The 23966-nt window shown below is 43.1% G+C and overlaps 1 protein-coding gene across 5 annotated transcripts; it reads left to right on the forward strand.

Annotated features, from left to right (window-relative positions):
• The first annotated feature begins 505 nt into the window (after window positions 1-505).
• On the forward strand, window positions 506-23939 carry UPF3A (UPF3A regulator of nonsense mediated mRNA decay). Of its 5 annotated transcripts, none has more exons than XM_037042104.1 (10): window positions 506-947; window positions 2230-2336; window positions 3874-3980; window positions 5856-5954; window positions 6074-6184; window positions 13015-13070; window positions 13161-13319; window positions 18229-18389; window positions 20114-20411; window positions 22960-23939. In XM_037042104.1, the coding sequence occupies exons 1-10, from the start codon at window positions 741-743 to the stop codon at window positions 23110-23112; spliced, it is 1458 nt and encodes a 485-aa protein (XP_036897999.1). In that variant the 5' UTR covers window positions 506-740; the 3' UTR covers window positions 23113-23939. The 5 variants fall into 5 exon arrangements, with proteins under 5 accessions (XP_036897999.1, XP_036898001.1, XP_036898002.1 ...); XM_037042106.1 differs by having other exon boundaries at window positions 13161-13307; XM_037042107.1 differs by lacking the exon at window positions 20114-20411 and having other exon boundaries at window positions 508-947.
• The last annotated feature ends 27 nt before the right edge of the window (window positions 23940-23966 follow it).

Below are 23966 nucleotides of genomic sequence, written 5' to 3' on the forward strand. Positions count from 1 at the left end.
CACCATCCAAACAGTAGTAAATGTTCACAACTGAGCTAAAGACAGCAGAAATGAACCTTTTGTATCAGCCGTTTATGCTCTCAACTCCGGTTCATTAATTTTATTCCATGTAGGAACACCGATTTGTGCTGTTCTTCAGCCACCTGGCTTTTCATAAGTGGAATGGCTATTCTCTGGTGAAATGTTCAGATTTCCTTGAAAAATAGTAACTAAATAGTTTATTAAGCATGTGTACGTAACATTTAGCCAAAGGGCTTCTTGCTCTTCTCTGTGGGAAACAGATTCAGCCCTGCAGCATTATTATAGGCCCCTACTGGAGCCAAACGTCCTCTGGTCCGGTATTTCCTGGTGACTGCTGACGCCTTCTCTGCCCCGAGGCCCTCTGAAATCCAGGCTGCAGGAGAGCAAGGGCAGCCCGGCATCTCACCCCCTCCTCCCCTGCCCCAGACCACTGCTTCCGGTGACCTGACCGTACGTTTCCGCACTGGCGGTACCAGGCGTACCGGCCCACCTTAAGACCACTGATCCCCGGGTGTCTCCAATCCCGTGTTGAGGGTGTGGCTTCGTAGGTCTTGGGCAAAGAACTTGGGTGCTGGACCTGGAGCAATGCGGACCAGGGATAGGGCAGCGGGCGGTGTTTGAACTGAGGGGGCGGGGGCGACAGTGGGGGCCTCGGCGTTCCAGTTCTCGCGAAGTTTAAGCCCAGACGGGAGGCGGTGGTGGATCCGCAGAGGTGCGGAATGCGCTCGGAGAAGGAGGGGGCCTCCGGCCCCGGGGTGGCCGTTGCTGTGAGGGGCCAGAGCGGGAGGGAGAGGACTTCGGCTGTGGAAGTTCAGTTCCGCCGGGAGTCTCCACGGAGAGAGGCAGGGGCACCGCCAGCCTTGTCCTCCAGTTGTGGGGGCAGCGCAAGCAAACCTCGCGAGGAGAAGAGGACCGTTCTGAGCAAGGTGGGTGTGAGACCAGAAACCGGGGTGGTGTGGTGGGGGGAGGCGAGGTAATGATGGCGTGATGCCGGCACACTTCGCGAAAGGTGGAAGGTCCAGCCCAGCGTGTAACGGGGCGAGAATGGGTGGGGCCTGCAAACTCCGGAAAATAGTAGAGATCCGAGAGGGGAAAGAGGCCGGGTGGGCAGAATGGTGTAGGCAACACTTGCTGGAGAGGAAGAGAGTTTTCGGCGAAAAATGGTGGTGCGCGCCAAAAGCCAGAGTACGGTCCTCACTGAGGCGGAGGTGGGGTAAGAATTGGAGATGCGGGCGTAAGTCGCGTTTCAAACTATGATGGAGGCGGGATGAGGTGAGGGGCGGGATGTGCGAGGGCAAGGGGTGGATCAGAGGTGGAGGGGCGGGACTCAGACTGGTGCTTTCACGGGCTGGTGGGCGGGGCCACTAATGGCGTATCGTATCAGCACCGCGGACAGCATCCACGCAGCCCTGTCCAGAGCACATCTCGACGCCAGAGACAGTTTTCGGCGCACTCTGACGTTTTCGTTTCTGATTGGGGAGGAAGAAAATTCTTTTCAGCCTGCAGAAGTGGACGTTAGGGCAGAAGTGCTGGTACTAGCAGTACACATTCTCCAGGACCTGGGCTTGAGGGGCACGAAAGCGGGGTGGTGCGGCTAGGTGAAGATCCTCTAAGGTCCAGAGAAGCCAGAAGGTGGAGAGCCTGGGAAGTCTGATGCCTGGGAAGTCTGATGCCTGGGAAGTCTGATGGCGTGGAGGGAGAGGGCTTGCAGTGTAGACACTGTGGGCTTGAGGCGAAAGGTGTCCACCGCAGGTGGAGTTCCTCTTAGCAGTAAGAACAAATGCACCGTTGGTTTTCTGCTGCTGGTAAAAACATTCCAACGTACACACATTCCTTGTGTAGGTCTTACTTTCTAATGTGGCCTAGCATGCAGGAGAGTGTAGGAGAAGGCATTATTTTTTACCTTGGGATCAGATGTGCCAACAGATGCCTGGTAGTAATGAAATAATTACATGAAAAAGAACTGCTATGCACAGCCTTTTCTGACCTCACAGATCCTTTTTCAGTTATTCAGCCTTCATTACCCTTTTGGCAGCCATGTTCTCATGTGTGTTTTCCTGAACCTTTTCTAAAATGTGTATTTCTGCTGGATTCCTGGTTTAGCTTTTCCTCTGAGCATAAACACAGGTCACCAAGCGTTGAAATCGTTAAAGCTTAACACTTAATACAGTAGTAGTGAAATAAAACCAGCCAGCGTCCTTTCCGCAGGTGGTTATCCGGCGCCTTCCCCCCAGCCTCACCAAGGAGCAGCTGGAAGAGCATCTGCACCCGCTCCCCGCACACGATTACTTTGAGTTCTTTACTGCGGATCTCAGGTGAGCAGGCGTTTGCCAACATTAAAGATCTGAGCGGCATGGTCACTTTCTGGCAAATCATTATAGATAACATAAGACATCTGTATTTCCATCTCGGCATGGTCACTTTCTGGCAAATCATTATAGATAACATAAGACATCTGTATTTCCATCTTATTTCCCACATGTTCCCAAACATCAGTGCAGCCCTTTATTTCCGCAAGTTGTTTCTAAGTAGGCTGGTCATGAAATACTTCTAAAACAGATTTTACAGTATGCCTCTACTGATACCACTATGGTCTTAAGAAAAAAAATGAAAACCCACCAGACCAACTAACAACATATTATTTAATTTTTGGTTTTGGATATCAACAAGCTTTATTTCATGTAGCTTTTTAACATGAACTGTATTAAGATGTAATAGAGTAAATTGAATAAATAATAGATGTTTAACCTGATGAGTTTTCACAACTGAACCTGCCCATGTAACTCACAATAGATAAAGAAACAGGACATTCCAGACCCCAGAAGCCACCTTGTGGTCCCTTCCATAACTAACATTTAGACCCCACCCCACCCCCCTCAAGTTGTATCTTTTTTAGTTCTCCTTTACAACTTGGTAGATAGATGGCTCTGGCAACACTTTTTACTTTAAAATCTCCTTCAGTGTTGAAGGTCAGCACTGACCTTCAATTGGTGACAGTTCAGCTGTGACTTATGATTTTTCACTGTTTTTATGATTATTATTCTTTTTATCTTCAGTATCATGAGTTCTCAATATGGTAGTGATAAAAACTTTCCTTTTGAATAAGTACATCGAAGTAAAATATGTTAATCTATTCAACAAAAAATACCACTAACAGGTAAGTATAGGTATGGTTAAAAAAACAAAGATGATTTTCCAGTGACTAAAATTTAGGAAAAGTGGTATAGTTGAAGGACAACTGACACTGGACCCAGAGTGACTCAGCTGGGAATCCCAGTCCCACCCTTTCACTAACTGCACCCTCTGCAAATACCTAATTTCTCTGAGCAGTGTTCTCATCTGTGAAATGGGGCTGAAAGTTCCTGCCTGTGAAGGAAATTGGCAGCTGTGAGAGAGCAGAGAAAGCCCTGGTTCTTTGTGGACCCTGTGTGTACAATGTGCTGCAGTAACTACTTTTCTAACACCTGAAAATGGTCCCTAAATCAGTACAGAATCTTTTTTACAATATAACATTTTCTTCTCTGAAGGAATTATAACTAGGTTGTATTGCGGCCATGATGCATGATGAAGCATGACTTGTGAATAACCTCGCCTGAGAACCATGCAGTAGAGAAACTAACCTAAAGAATCTTTCCCAAGGCATTAAAAAGATCTAGTTAATGTTTTCTCTGTTTGTCTTTTTCTTTTTGCTGAAGAATATCCAGGTTGTTGTCATTTACTAAGAGATGAATCTTTTGCATAGAAGTTTTATCTGAAGTAGTTTGTTGTAGTTTCCCAGACAAGGGGAAAAAGGCCAAATTAAAGAAGTCATATATATTTTACTAACCATTCTTCTGTTATTTCTTATTTCAGTCTTTATCCTCATCTCTACTCAAGAGCATACATTAATTTTAGAAATCCTGATGACATTCTTCTTTTTAGAGATCGTTTTGATGGATATATCTTCATTGACAATAAAGGTTGGGTTATTTGCTTTTTAAACTTCTTGTTACAATCTTTATGTAAATTAATTGTTTTGCTGGAATATTTGAGAGTTTTAATTAAAAAGATCTCGTAAGTGATGCATAAATTTATACCATGCTGCTATGATTGTAATGCGTGCTTTTGTTAAAAAATTAAAATTATATATAAATGAAAGAATCCTAGCAATTATGTAATAGTGACAACTTATTTATATATTATCATTGGAGATTCAAGTTTTTCATATAAATGAGTAAATGAGTTTTTTGGATAAGTGAACTTTACTTTTAAAAAAAAAATTTATTTTTAGAGAGGGGAAGGGAGAGAGAAAGAGAGAGAGAAAAGCATCAATGTGTGGTTGCCTCTCACGTGCCCCCTACTGGGAACCTGGCCTGCAACCTAGGCATGTGCCTGACTAAGAATCAAACCGGTGACCCTTTGGTTCACTGATGCACTGAGCCATACCAGCCAGGGCTGAACTTTACTTTGTTATATCTCTAAACTAAATTATTTTACCCATGTTTGATAAAAATTTTATAAAATACATTATTCACTTATATTAGAGTCTTCCTAAACAGTATTTTTTATGACATACCATTTCTGGATAATGTCATGGAGGGAGGGGATTATAATACTAAACATCAGGTTTTGACTGTGTTTCATAGCATTGTCTACTGAGACTATGTAATTTACCTCTATCTAAATGCTTCCAATTTGCTACTTTTTGTGTCTTGCTTTTTGATATTCTTTTTTCTTTTTCTCCTTTACTGTCAGACTGACAGCCATTGCATTTGCTGCTATCATGTCTGTGCACTTTTAACAGCATATTGTTTCCTGTGCATCTCTCACCAGCCAACCTTTTTGCACTCCACCCCACCCCCATACTGACAAGTGTTTTCTTCCCCTGCACTGAGGGGTCACAAACTAGAAAAGATGGTGAAAGGGTGCCTAGGCTGGGGCCATGAGATGTTTGCTGTGAATACAAGCAAGTTTAATGCTTGAACTATTTGATACTTGTGGTAAGTGCTCATTTAATTAGTAATTCTTTTTAAAAGAATTTTTAAAAATTGTGGTAAAAGCCCTGGCTGATACAGCTCAGTGGATTGACTGTGGGCCTGCAAACTAAGGGATCGAGGTTCAATTCCCAGTCAGGGCACATGCCTGGGTTGCAGGCCAGTTCCCAGCAGGGGACTCACAAGAGGCAACCATACATTGATATTTATCCCCCTCTCTCCTTCCCTTCTCCTCTAAAAATAAATGAATAAAATCTTTTTTAAAATTATGGTAAAATACACATGATTTTACCATCACATTTCTTCAGTGTACAGTTCAGTAGTGTTAAGTGTGATTGCATTGTTGTGCAACCAGTCTCCAGGACTCTTTTCATCTTGTAAATCTGAAATTCTGTACCTACTAAACAATAACTTTGACCATTTCTCCCTGTCCTTAGCCCTGGGTAACTACCCTTCTAGTTTCTGTTTCTATGAATTTAGATACCCTAGAAACCTCGTAGAAGTGGAATCATACAGTATGTGTTTTTCTGACTGGCATAATGTTTTCATGCCCCACTAATGCAGCGTGTGTCTTCCAGGTAAAGAGAGAATGACCATAGCATAGTCACCTGGTCATTCTTGGCAAGTCTAAAAGTGATTACTTGGTGGGTGTGTGTAGCACTGCAGAGGTTGAGTGTTCCATTTGTTGATTAAGCACATAGCAAACTCTCTTAGTGATCATTTCTATGTGTATGTTCCCCCCACCCACACAACAACAAAATGAGTTGCTTATGACTTTCGTTCTGAACACTAGATCATTCTTTTCTGAAATGAATATAGTAGAATTTCAGAGTGATTTTTCCAATTTGTTTCTGGTTAAAGGCCTAGAATATCCTGCAGTGGTAGAGTTTGCTCCATTCCAGAAGATAGCAAAAAAGAAGCTAAAGAAAAAAGATACCAAGACTGGAAGCATTGACAATGGTAAGTCCTTTTCCAAAGGCTGGATTCTGAAACTACCAAATTAAATACACTAATCAAAAAAAAAAAAACTCTTTCCTTTATATGGGGATGAATACATTTGTTTTCTTTTTAAATTACAGATCCAGAATATAAGAAGTTTTTAGAAACTTACTTTGTGGAGGAAGAAAAAACTAGTGCCAATCCCGAAACTCTTCTGGGGGACATAGAGGCAAAGACAAGAGAACTTATTGGTCTGTTTTGCTCATTTCTTTCCTTTACTTTATTGAGATGTATTCATAGGGTATGTATTTACTTCTTGTTTTTCATGATTTTCATAAAAATTGATACTTGTGGAAGGTTTGGCAGAAACAAAGAATATTTCCTAGTTTTGACAAAAGGATAGCAAGACGACAGCTTGGGAAAGTAGTCCAAGTTTGTGGATGGGGGAGCTTCGGTTACACTCATTCTGTTTCAAAGTTGTGATGAACAAATGGTAGAAAAGACATTTGAGTGCTCTGTCCCTGGCTGTATTAGGGAAAGAGTGTTACATCTCAGGGTTGAAGTCAGTATCTTTTCAAAGACCAATCACAGAAACGAGCTGCTTGGCTTCAGCATGAGGTCATCTTGCTGCTGTTCAAAAACATGTCGAGCTTCTTGAACAAGCCAAGCAAACGAGCAGATAAACCCAGCCAGAGCCCTGAATCTGGTTTGAACCAGGCCTTCTGCCCTACGCCTGCAAGTGGTGTATTTTAGAACTGGTTATCTCCAAGTAGCAGTCCCCAGAAACTCAAGAGGTGACACAAAGAATTTACCTTTTTCTGTGGTCTGGCACTTTGCCTGTGGCTCCCAACATACCTATACTGTTCTCTTTTCTGTCTTTCTCTACTCCGTGCCAGGCTGCCCCTCAAGTCCCAGTTCTCCATCCTCCCCCTCCCTGTCTACCTCCTGCTCTCTCACAAAGAATTGCACAATAGGATATTACACTGTTGATAATTTATCTTATTTTTTCTAAAATATATTTTACTGATTATGCTGTTACAGTCATCTCAATTTTTCCCCCTTTGCCCCTCTTGGCCCAGTACCCCTTTCCCTCCAGCAATCCCCCTCTTAGTTCATGTCCATGGATCATGTAATATAAGTTCTCAGGCTTCTACATTCCCTATAGTGTCCTTTTTTTAAAAAAAATATTTTATTTATTTTAAAGATTTATTTATTTTTTTAGACAGAAGGGAAGGGAAGGAGAAAGAGGGAAGGAAACATCAATGTGTTGTTGCGTGTTGCACAACCCCTAGTGGGGACTTGGCTCACAACTTAAGCATGTGCCCTGACTGGGAATTGAACCCGTGACCCTTTGATTTACAGGTTGGTGCTCAATCCACTGAGCCACACCAGCCAGGGCTCCTATTACTGTTCTTAACATTCTCCTGTCTATTTTGTACTTACCAGTTATACTTCTTAATCCCTGCACTTTTTACCATATTCTCCCCCTTCCCCCTCCCAGCTGATAACCCTCCATAAGATCTCCATATCTGATTCTGTTCCTGTTCTGCTTATTTGCTTATTTTGTTTTTTCAGATTCACTTGTTAATAGTTGTAAATTTGTTGCCATTTTAATGTTTCTAGTTTTGTTGCCATTTTAATGTTTCTAGTTTTGATTTTCTTTTTCTTTTAAGATTTTATTTATTTATTTATCTTTAGAGGGGAAGGAGAGAGGGAGAGAAACATCAATGTATGGTTGCCTTTTGTGCATCCCCTGCTGGGAGTTGGCCTGCAGGGAACTGGCCTGCAACCCAGGCATGTGTCCTGACTGGGAATTGAACCACGATCCTCTGGTTTGCAGACCTGTGCTCAATCCACTGAGCTACACCAGCCAGGGCTCTTTTTCTTTCTTAAATAAGTCCCTTTAACATTTGATGTAATAATGGTTTGGTGATGATGAACTCCTTTAGCTTTACCTTGTCTTGGAATCACTTTATCTTTCACTTGCATTCTAAATGATAGTTTTGTGGGATAGAGTAATCTGGATTGTAGGTCCTTGTTTTTCATCACTTTGAATACTTCTTGCCAGTTCCTTCTAGCCTACAAAGTTTCCTTTTAGAAATCAGCTGATATTCTATGGGAACTTTTTTGAAGATAACTCTGCTTTTCTTGTGCTGATTTTAAGATTCTCTCTTTATCTTTAACCTTTGGCATTTTAATTATGATATGTCTTGGTGTGGTCCTCTTTGGGTACAGCCTTGTTTGGGGCTCTCTGTACTTCCTGGGCTTGTATGTCTATTTCCTTTGCCAGATTGAGGAAGTTTTCCTTCATTATTTTTTCAAACAAGTTTTCAATTTATTGCTCTTTCTCTTCCCCTTCTGACACCTCTGTGATTTGAATATTGGTATGTTTGGCTATATCCCAGAGGGTCTTTATACTGTTCTCATTTTTTAAAAATTCTTTTTTCTTCTTGCTGTTCTGGTTGAATGTTTCTTTCTTTCTTATATTCCAAATAGTCCATTTGAATTCTGGCTTCCTCCCTTCCACTAATGGTTCCTTGTAGATTTTTATTTCACTTAGTGTAATCATTTCTTCCTTTATGTTATTGCCATACTCAGCAAGTTCTTTGAGCATCCTGATCAGCAGTATTTTGAACTCTGCATCTTATTTGGTTATTTCTGTTCATTTAGTTTTTTTTTTTTCTGAAATTTTTTTCTGTTCTTTCATCTGGCCATATTTCTTTGTCTCCTCAATATGGCAGCCTTCCTGTGTTTGTTTCTTTGTATTAGTAGAGCTGCTTTGACTCCATGTCTTAGTGCAACCTATTGTAGAAAAGGCTTCACCTGTAAATTGTGTGGGGCAGAGCCTTAGGGGCAGCTGGCTTCACCAGTTTGTGGCTCTGTGTGGGGTGTATGTTCAGAGTGGAGACTGTGCCTCTGCCTGGCTTCTGGAGGTTTGCCTCACTTGCCCCATTTCTAGTCATTGCACCCACTTCCTCTATTCAATTGGCACCCTTCTAGCTGTTGCCATGGTGCTGAATCACAGAGTGGATGGGTTTGTATACATTCTGAGTCCATGTGGGCCTTTCAAATGGAGTCTCCTTAAAATCTGGCTGTTTCATCTGCCACCCCAACCCCCGCTGATTTTTACAGCCAGAAGTTATGGGGATTTATCTTCCTGGTGCTGGAACCCTGGGTGGTGCCATCTGGTCTGGGGCTGAGATCACTTGCTCCCAAGGTATCCCTCCCAATTTAAAAAATATATATTTTATTTACTTATTTTTAGAGAGAAAGGAAGGGAGGCAGAAAGAGAGGGAGAGAAACCTTGACGTGTGTGAGCTACATTGATTGGCTGCGACTCACGGGCCTCCTGCTGGGGACCCGGGTAGCAACCTAGGCACTTGCCCCGGAGGGAATCGAACCAGCGACCTTTCTGTTTGCAGATCAGTACTCATTCTACTGGGCCACACCAACCAGGGCTTTCTCTCAATTTTTCTCCACCATATGTGAATGTAGGACTGTTCATTCCACTGCCTGGGCCACCTCTCTGCACCACACCATGTCTCTGCACCTCTCTGCCTGTCTCCGTGACTCCACCCCTCCTACCAGTCTGAATGAATGTGACTTCTTCATATCCTTGGTTGTTGGACTTCCATAGAGCTCAATTTTCTGACAGTTCTGGGTGTTATTTGTTTCAAAGTCTATTTGTAATTGTTTCTGTGGTTGTGCAAAAAGACGAAGCATGTCTACCTACACCTCCATCTTGACTGGAAGTCTATAATTTGTCTTATTTTCCCCTGTCTCTGCACAAACTCTCTTATTTGCCTCTCCACTTCCGCTCCCAGTGGAACTATATTTCTGTCTTTCGAGACCAGCACATAGTAAGTACATTGCTTGGACAAGTTTAGGTATTCAATAAATGTTAAGTAAATTAATAAGAAAGGTTAAAATTATTAAAATATTCTTCATTAGTCTAAAAAAGAAGTTTTATGTTGTATAGTGGCTGATTTAATATGTAGCTCAAAGGATTTTTAATCACTAAAGTAAATACTTACTAAGGTGTACTTAGGATGCATTTGCTCGTTTTTATTCAGGACATTCTGACTGGGTACTGACTTTGAGCCTGGGTATGGGGACAAAACATGAATGGGACACACAAGGCCTCTGCCCTCATGCTGCTGCCCTTCTAGTGGCCATGGCTGTGGTATACACAGGCAGAAATCATCAGTCTTAAAGCCAGGGCACTTCCTTATGTGATACGTGGTACAGTGTAGTGAAATGGGATAGTGAGATACAGAGAAAGGCCTCTCTGAACCTGTATTTGAGCTGAGACCAGCTATGCTAAGGGATGCCAGAAGAGGCAACTCCAAGTGCAAGGTCTGGAAGCTGGCACTTTTGGCTGTAGGAGCAGGATGGATGCTTGTATGATTGGCACATGGAGGGCAAGGAGCAGAGTGGCTAGAGAGGCAGGTGGGCCCATCATGCCAGGCTTGGTGATAAGAGCTTTGGATTTTATTTATGGAACACCCAAACCCATTGAGGGAGTAACATGGTCTGATTTATTTTCCCCGTCACTCTGCTTGCTCTATACATGATGGATTGTGGATGCCAGGAGGAGGGGCTAGGCCTCTGGTTAGGAAGCTCTGGCTGTAGTCCAGGGAAGGCTGCTCGAATGAGGCATGTATTTGGGAGGTAGAACTAACAGGACCGACTGATGGGTTGGATGTGGGAAGTAAGAGCCTCCAGGAGTTTGACTTGAGCAGATCAGTGGATTGTGGAGCTGTTGCTGAGATGAGGAAGACTGTGGGGAGAGATGGCAGTAGGGGCAAATCCAGATTTTGCTGTAGAACATGTTCAAAAGAAGGCAGCAAGTTTATAGAACTTGCCTTCCTCCCTCCTCCCATTTCTTTTCCACTTTGTTTAAATATCCTCTTATAGGATAGCTGAAGAAAAGTGGCAGGATCTTTCTCTTTGGGCAGTTTTGGGACATCCCTTTGGTGGTCAGGCACATGCCTTCCATGAGTTTCCAGCAGCTTTTCTGCAGAGGTTGGATAAGTCCCTCCCTCACCCATTCTCAAGGCCTGGTGCACAGTAGATGCATTGTAACAATTTACTGAGTGAATGAGTGGGACTGAGAATCCTCTGGTTCAGGATGAGGCTACCAAGCGTTGTTTCTGTAATTCCTTTTTCTGTCCATTTAGATTTGCGTTCTTATCAGGCAAATCATGGCAAATTGCTTCTTTCTTTTCTTAGATTCTGGCCTTCAGTGGATTCTTATGATCAAGGGGTAAGCAGTGAGGGTTAAATGGAAATAGTAATTCGCTCCGAAATTGTAGCTTAGTGCAGTGGCATATCAGGGTCTTTAGAGCAAACAGTCCTAGGCTCTATCAACCCCATGTCCTCATCCTTAGCCTCAGATTCTCTATTTCTTCAAAGGTTGTGGTGACAATGTCTGCTATGCAGTGGCTCTCTGTAGGCGGTCACAGTTACACTGTTGGTTAAATTAGTACATTACGTAGTCGTGTGTCCTCTATTTAATAAATAATACACTTCTGAGGTTTGAAAAGTACTTTCTTGTACAGGGTCTCATTTTCCCTCACATTGATTCTTTGGGGGTAACAAGGCAGGTGTTTTGTTGCAGAGAAGGAAAGGCTGGTTCAGCTCTTCCACCCAGCTAGCTCTTCTCAGCCCTATCTTTGGCAGAACTTCCACAGTGCAGGGCAGGGTCCTCCCAGATTTGGGGTGACTTGCCTGTTACGAAGTGCATCAGCTGTGCTAACTAACCTCAGGCCAGAGTTCATGCTTAACAAAGGAGCCACCCAGGAAGGAAGAAGGCTCTTCTTGCCCCCTCCCCACCTGTGATGAAACGTGAGTATCTGCGCTGTGCCAGCTCCTCACCGTGGCTGCGAACCTGGGGCAGATCTCCCTGGCAGATGCCATTTGATCGGTGCCATCGGGATTTTCAGGAGTCCTCAATTCCAAGTTAGGAACCCCTGGCCAGGGGCTCTCTTGTTATTTCTGGTTCATTCCCCATCCTCAGAATTCTGGAAATGTGTCCGTCTTCAGGTGCATCCAAGGAGTCCTCCTTTCTTCACTTAATCTGAGGTCTTGAAGACTTCCACAGTAGACCCAAACTATCTTCCGCCTGCTCTCCTGAGTCCTCACCACTGCCGCAGGGAGCACCTACCTCTCAGAGCCAGTCCCTCGGCAGGTGGCGGGGTGAGGGGAGTGGTGGCAGCTCCTGGAGGCCTGCCACGTGTTTGGGCACCCAACATCCCGGTCAGGTCAGGTAGGTCAAGGACGTGAAAGCTGACGATCCGCTTTGAATTCGCGGAGACATTTATTCCTGAGTAGTTGGTAATTTTTAGATCAGCAGTGCCATATGGAGTTATATTCTAAACTTTTACCTCTGGTTACTCTGATTTATGGAGTATATATTGTGAGAAATTATAAGAGCTCTGGCTAGTGTGGCTCAGTGGATTGAAACTGAAAGTTTGCTGGTTCAATTCCCAGTCAGGGCACATGCCTGTGTTGCAGGCCAGATCCCCAGTTGGTGCACAAGAGGCAAACACACATTGATGTTTCATACATTGCTGTTTCTCTCCTCCCTTCCCCTCTCTAAAAAAAGTAATTAAATCAAATCTCTAAAATATACTTATCCTTAAAAAAAGAAAATATATGAACTCTCATTGCTTAAAACTGTTGTGTAGAAAGCCAAAAAAGAAGAAATTGCCAGAATATGTGTTGAATCAAAGTGAATATATAAGTGTTATGTAATGATTTAAAATATCTGCGAAGTTAATGCATGTATAACATTTGGGAAGTTTAATGCATTGTACTCATTTTGCTTATTTGCTTTTATACCATCTTGTTGAGTGATCTATGACATCTTTAAGAATCAGGAATTAAATGTCTGCTGTGTGTAAAATTGTCAGTATTTTCAAATTACTTGACTTTATAGTGATGGAATCGAATCCCTCAAAATACAATATATGCTTATGTAAATGTAAAAATGATAGTGTTCTTACATTAATTATTTTAAAGATTACATTAAAAACAAGGAAAGAAATCTTATTTTTGAAATACAATGTTTTTATTTTAGCTAGAAGAACCACACCTCTTTTGGAATACATTAAAAACAGGAAATTAGAAAAGCAGGTATGTCTAACCTTTTACTTGATGAATATCCTGCCTGTTTCTGCCACATCTGTGCTGACAATTCCTATACATACTTTTCCACCTCTTTAGAGAATTCGAGAAGAGAAGCGAGAAGAACGAAGGCGAAGGGAGTTGGAAAAGAAACGCATACGGGAAGAAGAAAAAAGAAAGCGAAGAGAAGAAGAAAAATGTAAGAGAAAAGAAACAGAAAAACAAAAGAAAACTGCTGAGAAAGAAGTAAGGATTAAGGTAATTTGGAGGAGACCTTTCACTTCTTTTTTCCAAAAGTAGGTCTGCTATCCTAATTATGCCTTTTAAGTATTTCTGCTTTCTAGAAGAAAAAGAACATTTTCAATTTGTGAGGGTTTTTTTGTTTGTTTGTTTTCGTTTCCTTTCTCTATTCCATAGTAGCAGTTCTCCAGCGTCCCTGAGCCCCGCAGCTTCCGTGGGCTTTCTGTGTTTGGAGGGGCTGAGGGGGTAGATGTGCGGAGGGGGACCAGCCTCCTGGGGCGGGGGAAGTGCTTCCCCCCGGAGGAGCCCCACGTTTAGGTGTTGGTGTTGTAGACCGGGCTCCTGCTTACATTTTCTTCTGACAAAAAGATTTCCTGACTGAAAGACACACATTTGAAAACCAGGGGCTCAGTGTATACTGGCCTTGCTAGATGAAGGCTGATGCATAGAACTGGGTTTCTCGTAGAATGGTGCTTACATCTCTTGCCCAGTTTCTTCTTTGGCTGATGTACTAATTTAGGAAGGTGGTTTCATGTGTAGAGGAACTTTTCTCCGTGTAAAATATATTGTCCCAAATGGGAGTCAGCCCTTACATGCTTCTTCCCTTACTCCATGAAGGGTATAAGGTGCCTTATTGGGATTCATTAAAATTGTGTGATATAAAGAAAAAAATCAAAGGTCGGTACTTGGGGGAAGAGAGAGAATAGAAAGGAAAAGGATGAGGAAGCGATCACAGTTGCCATCATTGCACCTTAGATTAGTTTCTTTTAAAAAATATTTTATTTATTTATTTTTAGAAAGGGGAAGGGAGAGAGTCAGAGGAAGAGAAACTTCAACGTGTTGTTGCCTCTTGTATGCTCCCCCCCACCCAGGGACCTAGCCCACAACCCAGCCATGTGCCCAACTAGGAATCAAACTGATGACTGGTTCACAGGCCGGCACTCAATCCACTGAGACAGACCAGCCAGGGCAAGATTAGTTTCTGATATTCTCAGCAGTCAGAAACAGAAAAGTTAATCAGAAACAAAGTTTTCATTTTTCGTGGAGAGAAAACGTGCCAGGTCTTCCAGGGAAGCAAGGTCTTTCTGTGCCTTTGCTTCTAAAAGTTTCTCCTATATTGGGTGTACTAACAATGGAGGGAATACTTTCTTAACGATATTCTTACAAAAACACATCAGCACTTGTATCAGTCAGGACTGCTTAGGTTATGCCTCAGTAACAAACAGTCTCAAAATCTCACTGGTTTTGTAAAACTCAAGTTCTGTTCTAGTTCGTGTCGCTTGTCCATTGCGCATTACCCATTGTAGCCATCTTGTGACCCAGGCTGACGGAGGCTCCATCTTAGCATTTATTTCTAAAATCTTCATAACAAGGTGGGGAACGTGTAATACAGCAGATTGCATACTAGTCCTTAAACCTTCCACAGGGAAATGGCTCATTGCTCTGCCCACATTTCAGTGGCCAGAAGCATATGACCCCCCTCCCACCAATCTCAAATAACAAATAAAACAAAACCCCGATGTTACAGGAAATGTCTTTCTCGTTGTAGAAATTCAGCTCTGTCATGGCCAGAGACAAAGTAGGTGTACATTTAATGCAAATGTTACGGTCACAGGTGTGCGAATATTGCCCAGCCTTCTCGTGTTACTTTCCAGACAGAGTAGTAGCTCACTCAGTGCCTGATGCTTTGACATTCTCCAAAGCACGTTTGTCAACAGCTTTGCGAGTTTTTCGGAATCACTGAAACTTGTAACCTACAATTTCAACTATAATTTTAAGTAAGACTTCAAGTATTTGAAGTATAGCATTTTACTTTTTCAGTTTGGAGAATGAAATTAAAATCCAAAATAAGTGAAAGAAATAAAAATGAATTTAAGTCAGTAAAGTAAATGTAGGATCCTTCATATAGAAAAAAAGAGAAATCAGCACTTAAGCACAGCAAGAGAAAGAGTTAGTCTTGTCCAGATCTGGGAGAACAAAACCTCAGCAGCGGGGCAGACCCAGGTGTGAGGAGTCACAGCCTCTGGCATTTGGAGTATCTGGAGTTCTGACCAAAGAGTATCTGACCCAGGTTTACAAGTTTAGCCTTTAGTAAGCATCTTTGCTCAGTTTGGGGACCTCTGACTTATGAATGGTTTGGAGAATTAAAAAACAAAACTCTGAAAAGCAAAGTTGGTGAAGAAATGCCAAACAAATTTGTATTAATAGCCTAAAAGTAGAACGGCAGAGAGATGTGCTCACGGCTATTTTTCGCAGTGAAGACAAATGTGATACAAGTCAAGACACCCCAGCAGCTTTTTGTTTCCCTGTGAGGACTAAAACAAAGCAGTGAGCTTAATTTGAAGGAGGAGCTTATGGTACCAAAGTTACAAGTGAAGTTCCTGAATATATGAATTATATAGGATAGATTACATTATCTAAAAAGCCTTGTGTGATCTTTTACAAGAAGCTCTTTAAAAACAGATGTGTGTCTCTGAGACCTGGTTACAGGCACATAGAAGGAGCACAGATGAGGCTGGACGGAACCACTCCAGGAACCACTCCAGGAACCACTCCGGAACGGGCAGCTGCTTCCCCCAACTCTGTCATGTGCCCCTGGCTCCTCCCTCCCTCCTTCCCTCCCCCCCGCCAGGCTAATTTCACCTGAGGTTTCTGCTTGCTTTTCTCCACAGTGAGCTCTTCCCTAAGACGTATGCCTTCTCATAAGTGACTCCTTCTCATTGTCTGGTCTCTGTTCCTGTCTTATTTTCACAGAGGCCTTCCCTACCCGCTCTGAGAAATCACTCCTCTTCCTCTCCCCCCACATCTTTCTGCCCTTTTATGTGGTTCGTAGCACTTCACACCACCTGAGGTTATCTTGTTCGCAGCATTCTGTTTTTGTCACTGCATACACCAGTCTTCTACCTCATAGCCACCACTGCCACAGCTAGAATGTCAAGTGTGAGTTCCTTAATGGTGGGCACTTGTCTCTTATTCACAGCTACATTCCTAGCACCTAGCACAGGGTCTTTTTCCCTGCTTCCTGGCACACAGTCTTACAGCCCTTGTAATCTCCATGGAGTGATAAGGTGTCTTCTATGCAATAATGCGGTGACAGTGGCCGATACCCTGGAGAGCTTTGGGTGGGAGCTGGTCACCAGAAGCACAAGGCATCGTTAGGGGGTTGGAACTTTCAGCTCCACCCCCTGACTTCCCGAGAGGGGAGTGGCGCTAGAGACGAGGTCAGTCACCAGTGGCCAGAGGTGGAATCAATCCTGTGTAATGGGGCCTCTATGGCATTCCCTATACTGTAGGGTTTGGAGCGCATCCAAGCTGGTAAACAGATTAGGTGCCAGGAAGGTGGTGTCCCTGCAGAGGCTGTGGGAGCTCAAAATCATTCCCTGCTCCTTGCCCTGTGCATTTCTCCCATTTGGCTGTGCTAGAGTTGTGTCCATTATAATAAACCAGTAGTAGTGAGTGAAACACTCTCCTGAGTTCCATGAGTCAGTCTCATTCAGGAATCCCCTAAATTTGTAGCCATTCAGTCAGAAGTACCAGCGACAAGCTGGGATTTTTGAATGGCATCTGAAGTGGGGACAGTCTTGTGGGATCTGACGTTAATTCCAGGTAGATAGTGTCAGCCAGATTGAATCACAGCACAGCAGCCTGTGTTGAAGCTTTGGGGAAGTGGTGTTTGAAAAGCCACCACGCGCCAGGTGTCAGAAGGATTTCGAGTAGAAACAGTGCATAGGTGCACAGATTGTTTGTCAGATGGATGGGTGGAGACGCATACTACTGCACTTCCAGACCGCCTTCAGTTGCATTTATTGAAAGCACATGTTTCTTTTGTTATTAAAAAAAAAAAGGTTGATAGTTATGTGAAAGAAATGTTTAAATTCACGGAATAACCGTGTACACACAGGTAACATAATGCATACCTTTGATGAGAAGCAGCATTAGCGTTTTGCCTTACATCAGAGGTTCCCCAGCCTCCAGGTGGCAGACTGGTACCAGTCTGTGACCTGTTAGGAACCAGGCTGCTTGGGCAGGAGGTGAGCTTGAATGTAATGTGCATGAATTATCCTGAAACCATCCCCCACCCACCCCGGTCCCTGGAAAAATTGTCTTACAAAACCAGTCCCTAGTGCCAAAAATGTTGGGGACTGCTGCCGAACATTATATCTGTTTCTTTTTTTAGTGAACTCATTTAGTCCACATGTATCTGCTTACAATTTGGTATACTTCAATGGAAAATGTTTACTTTTGTGAGTGAGAACAGAATTCTCAGAAGTAGATCTTCTGTTTATGTTCTACAAACTACCTGTGCTACCTAAATTTCAGAGAGTGAAAAGTTGCGTAGGGGCACGACCAGGGCTGAAGGCCCCAATGAAAGGCGCACGAATGCGCCGTCGCAGCCCGTTGAGTCTTTTCTAAGAAAGGGAGTAGCAAGTGTTGTGGAAACTCTCAAACCATCCTAAAGGTCACTAATATAAAGGAACCTTTTAAAAAATGCCTTTTCCCTTATCATAAAAGTGATACTTATTTTAGAAAAAACTAGAACCTGTAAGGAAAAGGAAAGAAAATCATTTCAGTTCTGCCACTTAAAAATAATCCCTGTTAGCACAGTGTTGCAAGACTTCTAGACATTTTTCTGTGTGTGTATCAACGTAGAAATAGAAATCAAATCATTCTTTTTTGTAACATTCCTTTACTCACTAATAACAAACATTGAGCCATCATATTATCCTAAATCAATTTTCACACATATGTTTCATTGACTGAATGTTGCCCCAGGTATTTAACCAAAAACCTGTTCATTGGACTTTTATCTTATATTTTTTGCTATTCAAACATTTGGACTCATATTGCTATATGTAATTATTTATTAAATGACCTCTTTTATTATATACTCTTAAAGTGGTATTTTACTAACATCATAATTTCTTAGCTTCTTAAGAAACCAGAAAAGGGAGAGGAAGCAGCCACTGAGAAACCAAAAGAACCAGGAGAGGAAGTTGATGCTGGAGACGGACACTGGGACGCCTGTCCTGGCTGTGCCGTCGGGAAGGCCAAGCCCTGGGACAGCCTGCCGGAGGAGCGCAGGGAAAAGTGAGCCCGCGCTTCCACTTCTTTGACCACATTAAGCATCACAGGATTGTCATCAGCTCATATAGCCATTGTCTCTTTGGGTGCATATATTTCATAACATTCTTGGAATTCCTGAACACTTGTCCATGTTTTTGTTTCTCTTTGGTCATGCTAGGGACTTGGTAACCCACTGAGTCTGCAGCCTCAAGTCTGGAAATGCCCTTCTCTCATTCCCTTTGGGTTTCTGGTGTTACACTTTATGTCTTCAGGATCTTCTTGCCAGTCTCTTTTCCATGTGATTTTTATCCGTTTGTAATTTTCCTGTATGTTTTGAGATATCTTGCCTATTTGATATTCCAGACCTCCTTCAATTTGTCTATGGAATTGTAAATTTGAGAACTTAGTCTTTTAGGTGCTGGAAATGTTTTGTGCTAAAGAGGTAGAATTCTTTGTGCCCTAATTCCTTTGTTGGAGTTGTCACGCCTCTGGTCTCATGGAATTTGACCCACAGAAGTAGATCTTGGTGTTCTCCCAGCCCTGCCCCTCTTTCGCTGGGGGTCCTTTGGCACTTAGATCTTTGCCTGCTCAGGACATGAGCTCATGAAGGGAGCTTGGGCAGCGCTTCTCTGGGAATAAGACAGACATAGCAGTCTCTGCATATGGTGGAGAGGAAGACCAGTGAGACTTCTGTCAAAAGATAGAGCCTTCATCCTGCCTCTGACCATGGGTTTGGTGTTTACCCACAGTCAGCGGGGCCACATTGACCCAGGATTCATGCATTGCCTTTGGACACTTGCAGAGCTTCCTGGAGGCTAGGGTTGCTCTGTTCCCAGGAGTGGCTGGTAATGGATTTGAGTTCAGAGGTCAAGGTTATAGGATTAGGCTGCTATTTGCCCAGGATCACAGTAATCTAGATGATTTATTACTGCTTTCTTTGCACACAGAGTTTTGTAAAGCTTTCTTTCCCTTTTGGGGGATTCAGGTTTATTGCTTTGTATGTAAAGTTAATTTATACATGCTATCCAATCTGATGTGTTAGCATTGTGGTTTGTGTTGCAGACGTTTATATTATTGCTGGCACAACAGTGCCTTTTGTCATGTTTCTGGCACCAGTTCACACTTTGCATACAGATCGTTCTGGTCCCACCAGCCCTGCTTGCTTCTGTGCAGGGGTCCACAGGCTGCATGTGAGGACTTTTGCCTGTGGTTCCTGGAGGGGCAGACTTTTGAGAACCAAATAAGTTAACCAGCTACTTACTTGTTTATTATTTATTTAATAGTTTGACATATACAAAAATATTTTTATATTTCAGTTAATTTTGGTTATGGGTGGAGCAGAAACTAAGCTGTGTCAGCTCCGCCTCATGATTGATGTGCATTTGGGCCACTGGGAAAGTCACTCGACCGTGTGTAGCCTCATCTACTTTATCTGCAGTGCGGGGGAGTGTATTTACTCTGGGGGGTCAAAGAATTTAAAAAAACTGTATATCTGGTACATTAGCATAGGACTTAGTACATATGTGTCACACAGGTATAGCAGTGAATATTGTTAATATAATTTATTTGTCTTTTCAGTAGTATTTTAACTTAATGCCTGTGGTGTACCCATCATGTGCAAAGTTGGCATAAAGTGATGGGCAGACTTACATATTCCTGCCCTTTGTGGAATTTACGGCCTGGAAGGGAAGACAGGTAATCGACAAGCAGTTTACATAGAGTTACTGATAATTTGTATTAAATCACAGGTCACAAAATGACAGTGAAAAAGAGCAAAAGGAAACAGAGAGAAAATTTCGAGAAAAAGAACTTGAAACACAAAAATACCACTTGGATGACAGCAGAAAGCTTAGAGCTCACTGTGAGTCTGACAAGTTTCCAAGAAGGAGTGAAGAAGAGATGGAATTGGGGAAAGGATTCACCTCAGACAGAGGGAAGGCAGGGAGCCAGGACCGGGGCATCCCTGTGGAAGCACCAGAGAGACCAGGGAGGGGACAGAAGAGTGAGGATGGCCTGGCCCTCAGAAAGGCGAGCGTGCGAAACAAGGTTCTTTTGTTTATTTGACGTAGTCTCTTATTCATGTGTCTGTGCTGCAGTATGAATTGTACGTCTCTGCAGGCTTATGGCTGCTTTTCCAAACAGATTTTTTGATTTCACCAAAAAAGGAAATGTATGTAGAAGTCTGAGGGACAGGATCACACCCTCGGACCGTGAGAGGCCCACCCGCACCGCATCCCCCATTATCTTAGGGGTGCGCTGCCCTGAGTGTCCGTATTTGCTGGCGCAGTGATTCTTGTCTACATAGCGGGCACCAAGTGCTGAATGACAGATTGAAAACTAGAACCAGCCATCATCTTTTCGCCAGGGAAAAAATGAGCTTTTATTTAGCATAAAACTAGCACATTCACACCATTTGCTTGAGAATAAGTAATGGTATATTATCAGATTTACCTCTATGACAGTAAGGAAAATATTAATGATACTTCATGGAGCTTTCTTTTCCATTATTAACACTGGTGATTAATGGACAGATGGTTCATAAACACCCAAAAGTTACATATGCACAACCAACAGAGGACTGAGATTACCCACCTAGCCTGACAAACAGGTTTCCTTTTAGAAAATTGAGGTTGATTTGTATTCAGATCACATTGTCACCGAGAAGCACTGTAAGTGGAGTCATCTCCCTTCCAGGGCCAGGCCCCATGAGGCTGTCAGTCCCCCGAAGCCTGCCCTCCAGGAGAGCCAACGGCACCGAGTCTGCCCAGGATGCAGGTCACACCCCCCTCCAACCTTTTCCTGACCTGGCAGCCACTCCCTGTTCTGTCTCTGACCCTGTCATTTCAGGAACACTAAATAAATGGAAACATAAGAATATACAGCCTTTTGAGATTGGCTTTCTCACTCGGCGTGAGTCCGCTCAGATCCATCCAAGTTCTATGTGGTGTCAGTGATGTTGATTTTCTAAATGTTTCTGGTAAAGACCAGGGAGATCCTCAGAAAAACCTCACCTTTCTAGCTTCACCCTTGACTGATCAAGTCTGTATCGTAAAGGGTTTCTCACGTTGCCTTAACCTTGGGTACAAGTACCAGCATGATCTCATTGGTGGGGGTTTTTCCTATGAACACTTGTTTTCCAGTTGCCTTTTTATTTAACAGGAGTGGGTACTTGTACCGCTTTGGGTGTGGGAACTCACGATGACTCCTTTCAATTAAGTCTCCAGTGCAGCAGTGATAAAGTGCTTTGTGTGTAATAGCTACTTTCTTACTAGACCTGGCAGGTTATGATGTGCTTTTTTTATCTTTATATTTTTTATTCTTTAAATATTTTATTTATTTATTTTCAGAGAGATGGGAAGGGAGGGAGAAAGAGAGGGAGAGAAACATCAATGCATGGTAGCCTCTGGCACGTCCCCTACTGGGGACCTGGCCTGCAACCCAGGCATGTGCCCGGACCAGGAATCAATCCAGCAACCCTTTGGTTTGCAGGCTGCACTCAATCCACTGAGCCACACCAGCCAGGGCGCTTTTAGAATCAGTTTTGAATTTTATGCACATTGATGTTAAACCCTGGTGGAAAGCAGAGCTATGCCTGTTGGCCCAAGAGATGGTGATCAGTGAAGACTGCGTCTTGGCCAACACAGGGGTTCAGATCCACGAGGACCTGCTGACCCCTTTCCTATGTTCTCATTGGCCAGGCTTACATTAAGAACATTCTGATAAACTCAGGTGGCGACTGTGAGGCCTCCACTAGGGGTGGGGAAGGGTGGAAGAGCAGTGGGACATGCCCACCCGAGTTGCAGTGTCCTTGTGCTCCAGGTGGCTGTGGGAAGATTGAGGCCGCTGCTGCTCCATCATACAGGCAGGCGAGGGAGGAGCACTGAGGCAGGAGGCTTCCTCCCTGGGCGCTAAGCTCCGCCGAGCTGGCGTGGGCTTGCTCCCTCCCTCTCCTTGAGCGCTGGCTTCCCAGAGGAGTGGTTCCTGTTGGGACAGCAGCCCCAGACTTGAGAACCACACAGTCCTTCCCAGATTTCACTGTCCTTGTGCCCAGAAACTATTTAATTGCCTTTTACGTACTTTATTCAATCCTTGTTTTTGTTCCAACACATCTAACAGTTGAATAAGATGATGAGTTAGTACTTTTTAGAAAGGGGACAGTTGAGAAATAGTCCACTCAGAAATTGCTTCTTATGAATGTTAATAACTGTTCGCTACTCTAAAAGCCGTCTCTGAGAGGCCATGCCTCATTTTGCTTCAGACGTCGGGTTCACTGCCTGGCAAACTTGAGGCACTGCGATGAATGTGTTTGACCTGTCAGCTCTCAAACTGGGAGGAAGACGCTGTGTTGTACTATTCCCTCGGTGTTGTAGGTTTGAGCAATAACATAGTAAACTCTTCTCACAGGGTTTTGTTTGGTTTGGTTTTTTTTTGCCTTTAAATGCTTAGCTCTGGAATAGTGCTGTGAAAAAGGCTGAATTTTAGCTATAAGACATAGTCTTTAGGTAAATAAGATCCTCAGTTCCTAGAAATACAGATGTTGTTTCCTCCTGCACTGTTGCCCTTTGAAGAGTGACCTACCCTTTTGTCCTGGCAGGACCGGCCATCCTTGCCGCTGTACCAGCCAGGAGCTCGCATAAGAGCACGCGAATGTGGTGGAAGATTCTCTGAGGAGGGTCGTGCTGGGAGGAGAGCTGAGGTAGAAGATTCGACAGGGGCTGGTTCCAAGAAGAGCAAAGAGGTGGAATGAGTCAGTGTGCATGCCATGGTTGTGACAAGGGTGAGCTTGCATTCCAAATTCCATGCGTTAGAAATGTGTAAATTGGTCTGAAATATAACCTTCAAGGTGATTGTACTCCTTACAAAGAAACTAGAAACTGGTGGCACAGAAACAACCTTTTAAAAAACTGAACAGAGCTTTCTTTGATTTTACTATTTCTAGTGTAAATTACTGTGTATCATTTAGCCAAAACAAAGAAAATAATCTCCTTTGGAAAAAAGTATGACCAAAATAGTATGAATTCTGAAGCACTTCAGACGTGTTGTAGGAATAACTCGCACCTTGTATTTTACACATCTGTAAGCAAATAATATGTTGAGATCTGTACCTCATTATGCTTGTTGGTTTTCGATAAGCTGGTTTCTGGGAAGCGGGCGGCTCATTCCATTATAACCTTGGTAATTCCATCACTTACGCACATTCGGTCCGGAGAGTCCAGGGAGTCTGTTGTGTGTGGTCCCCCCAACGGGAACCTAAACACTGTGTAAAGCTCAACAGCATTAATTGTGACCCTTTTACCAATTTGGTCACTGACTTGATGAAAATAGTTTCTTTTTATGGATGTGCTCATGGTTTATAGCCATAATGGTTTAAGAATTGCTAATATAAATGGTGTTATACAGCCTAGGCACAACATCAAGGATTTTTGTTTTTGCAGTCTGAGGTAATTTTAAAGTGACTTTTTGTAACTTACTGCAACTATGCATTCTAAAGTATCTTTTAGTAAAATTTTAAAATGTCCATGTATTTTTGGCATTGTGATTTGAACCATCAAATAAAAGTTTTATTTGCTATGAGTTTGAAGTCCAGTTATTGTATTTTTT

The sequence above is a fragment of the Sturnira hondurensis genome, unplaced genomic scaffold (genome assembly GCF_014824575.4).
Source record: "Sturnira hondurensis isolate 20B ecotype Veracruz unplaced genomic scaffold, ASM1482457v3 Scaffold0003681, whole genome shotgun sequence".
In the NCBI taxonomy this organism is placed as follows: Eukaryota; Metazoa; Chordata; class Mammalia; order Chiroptera; family Phyllostomidae; genus Sturnira; species Sturnira hondurensis.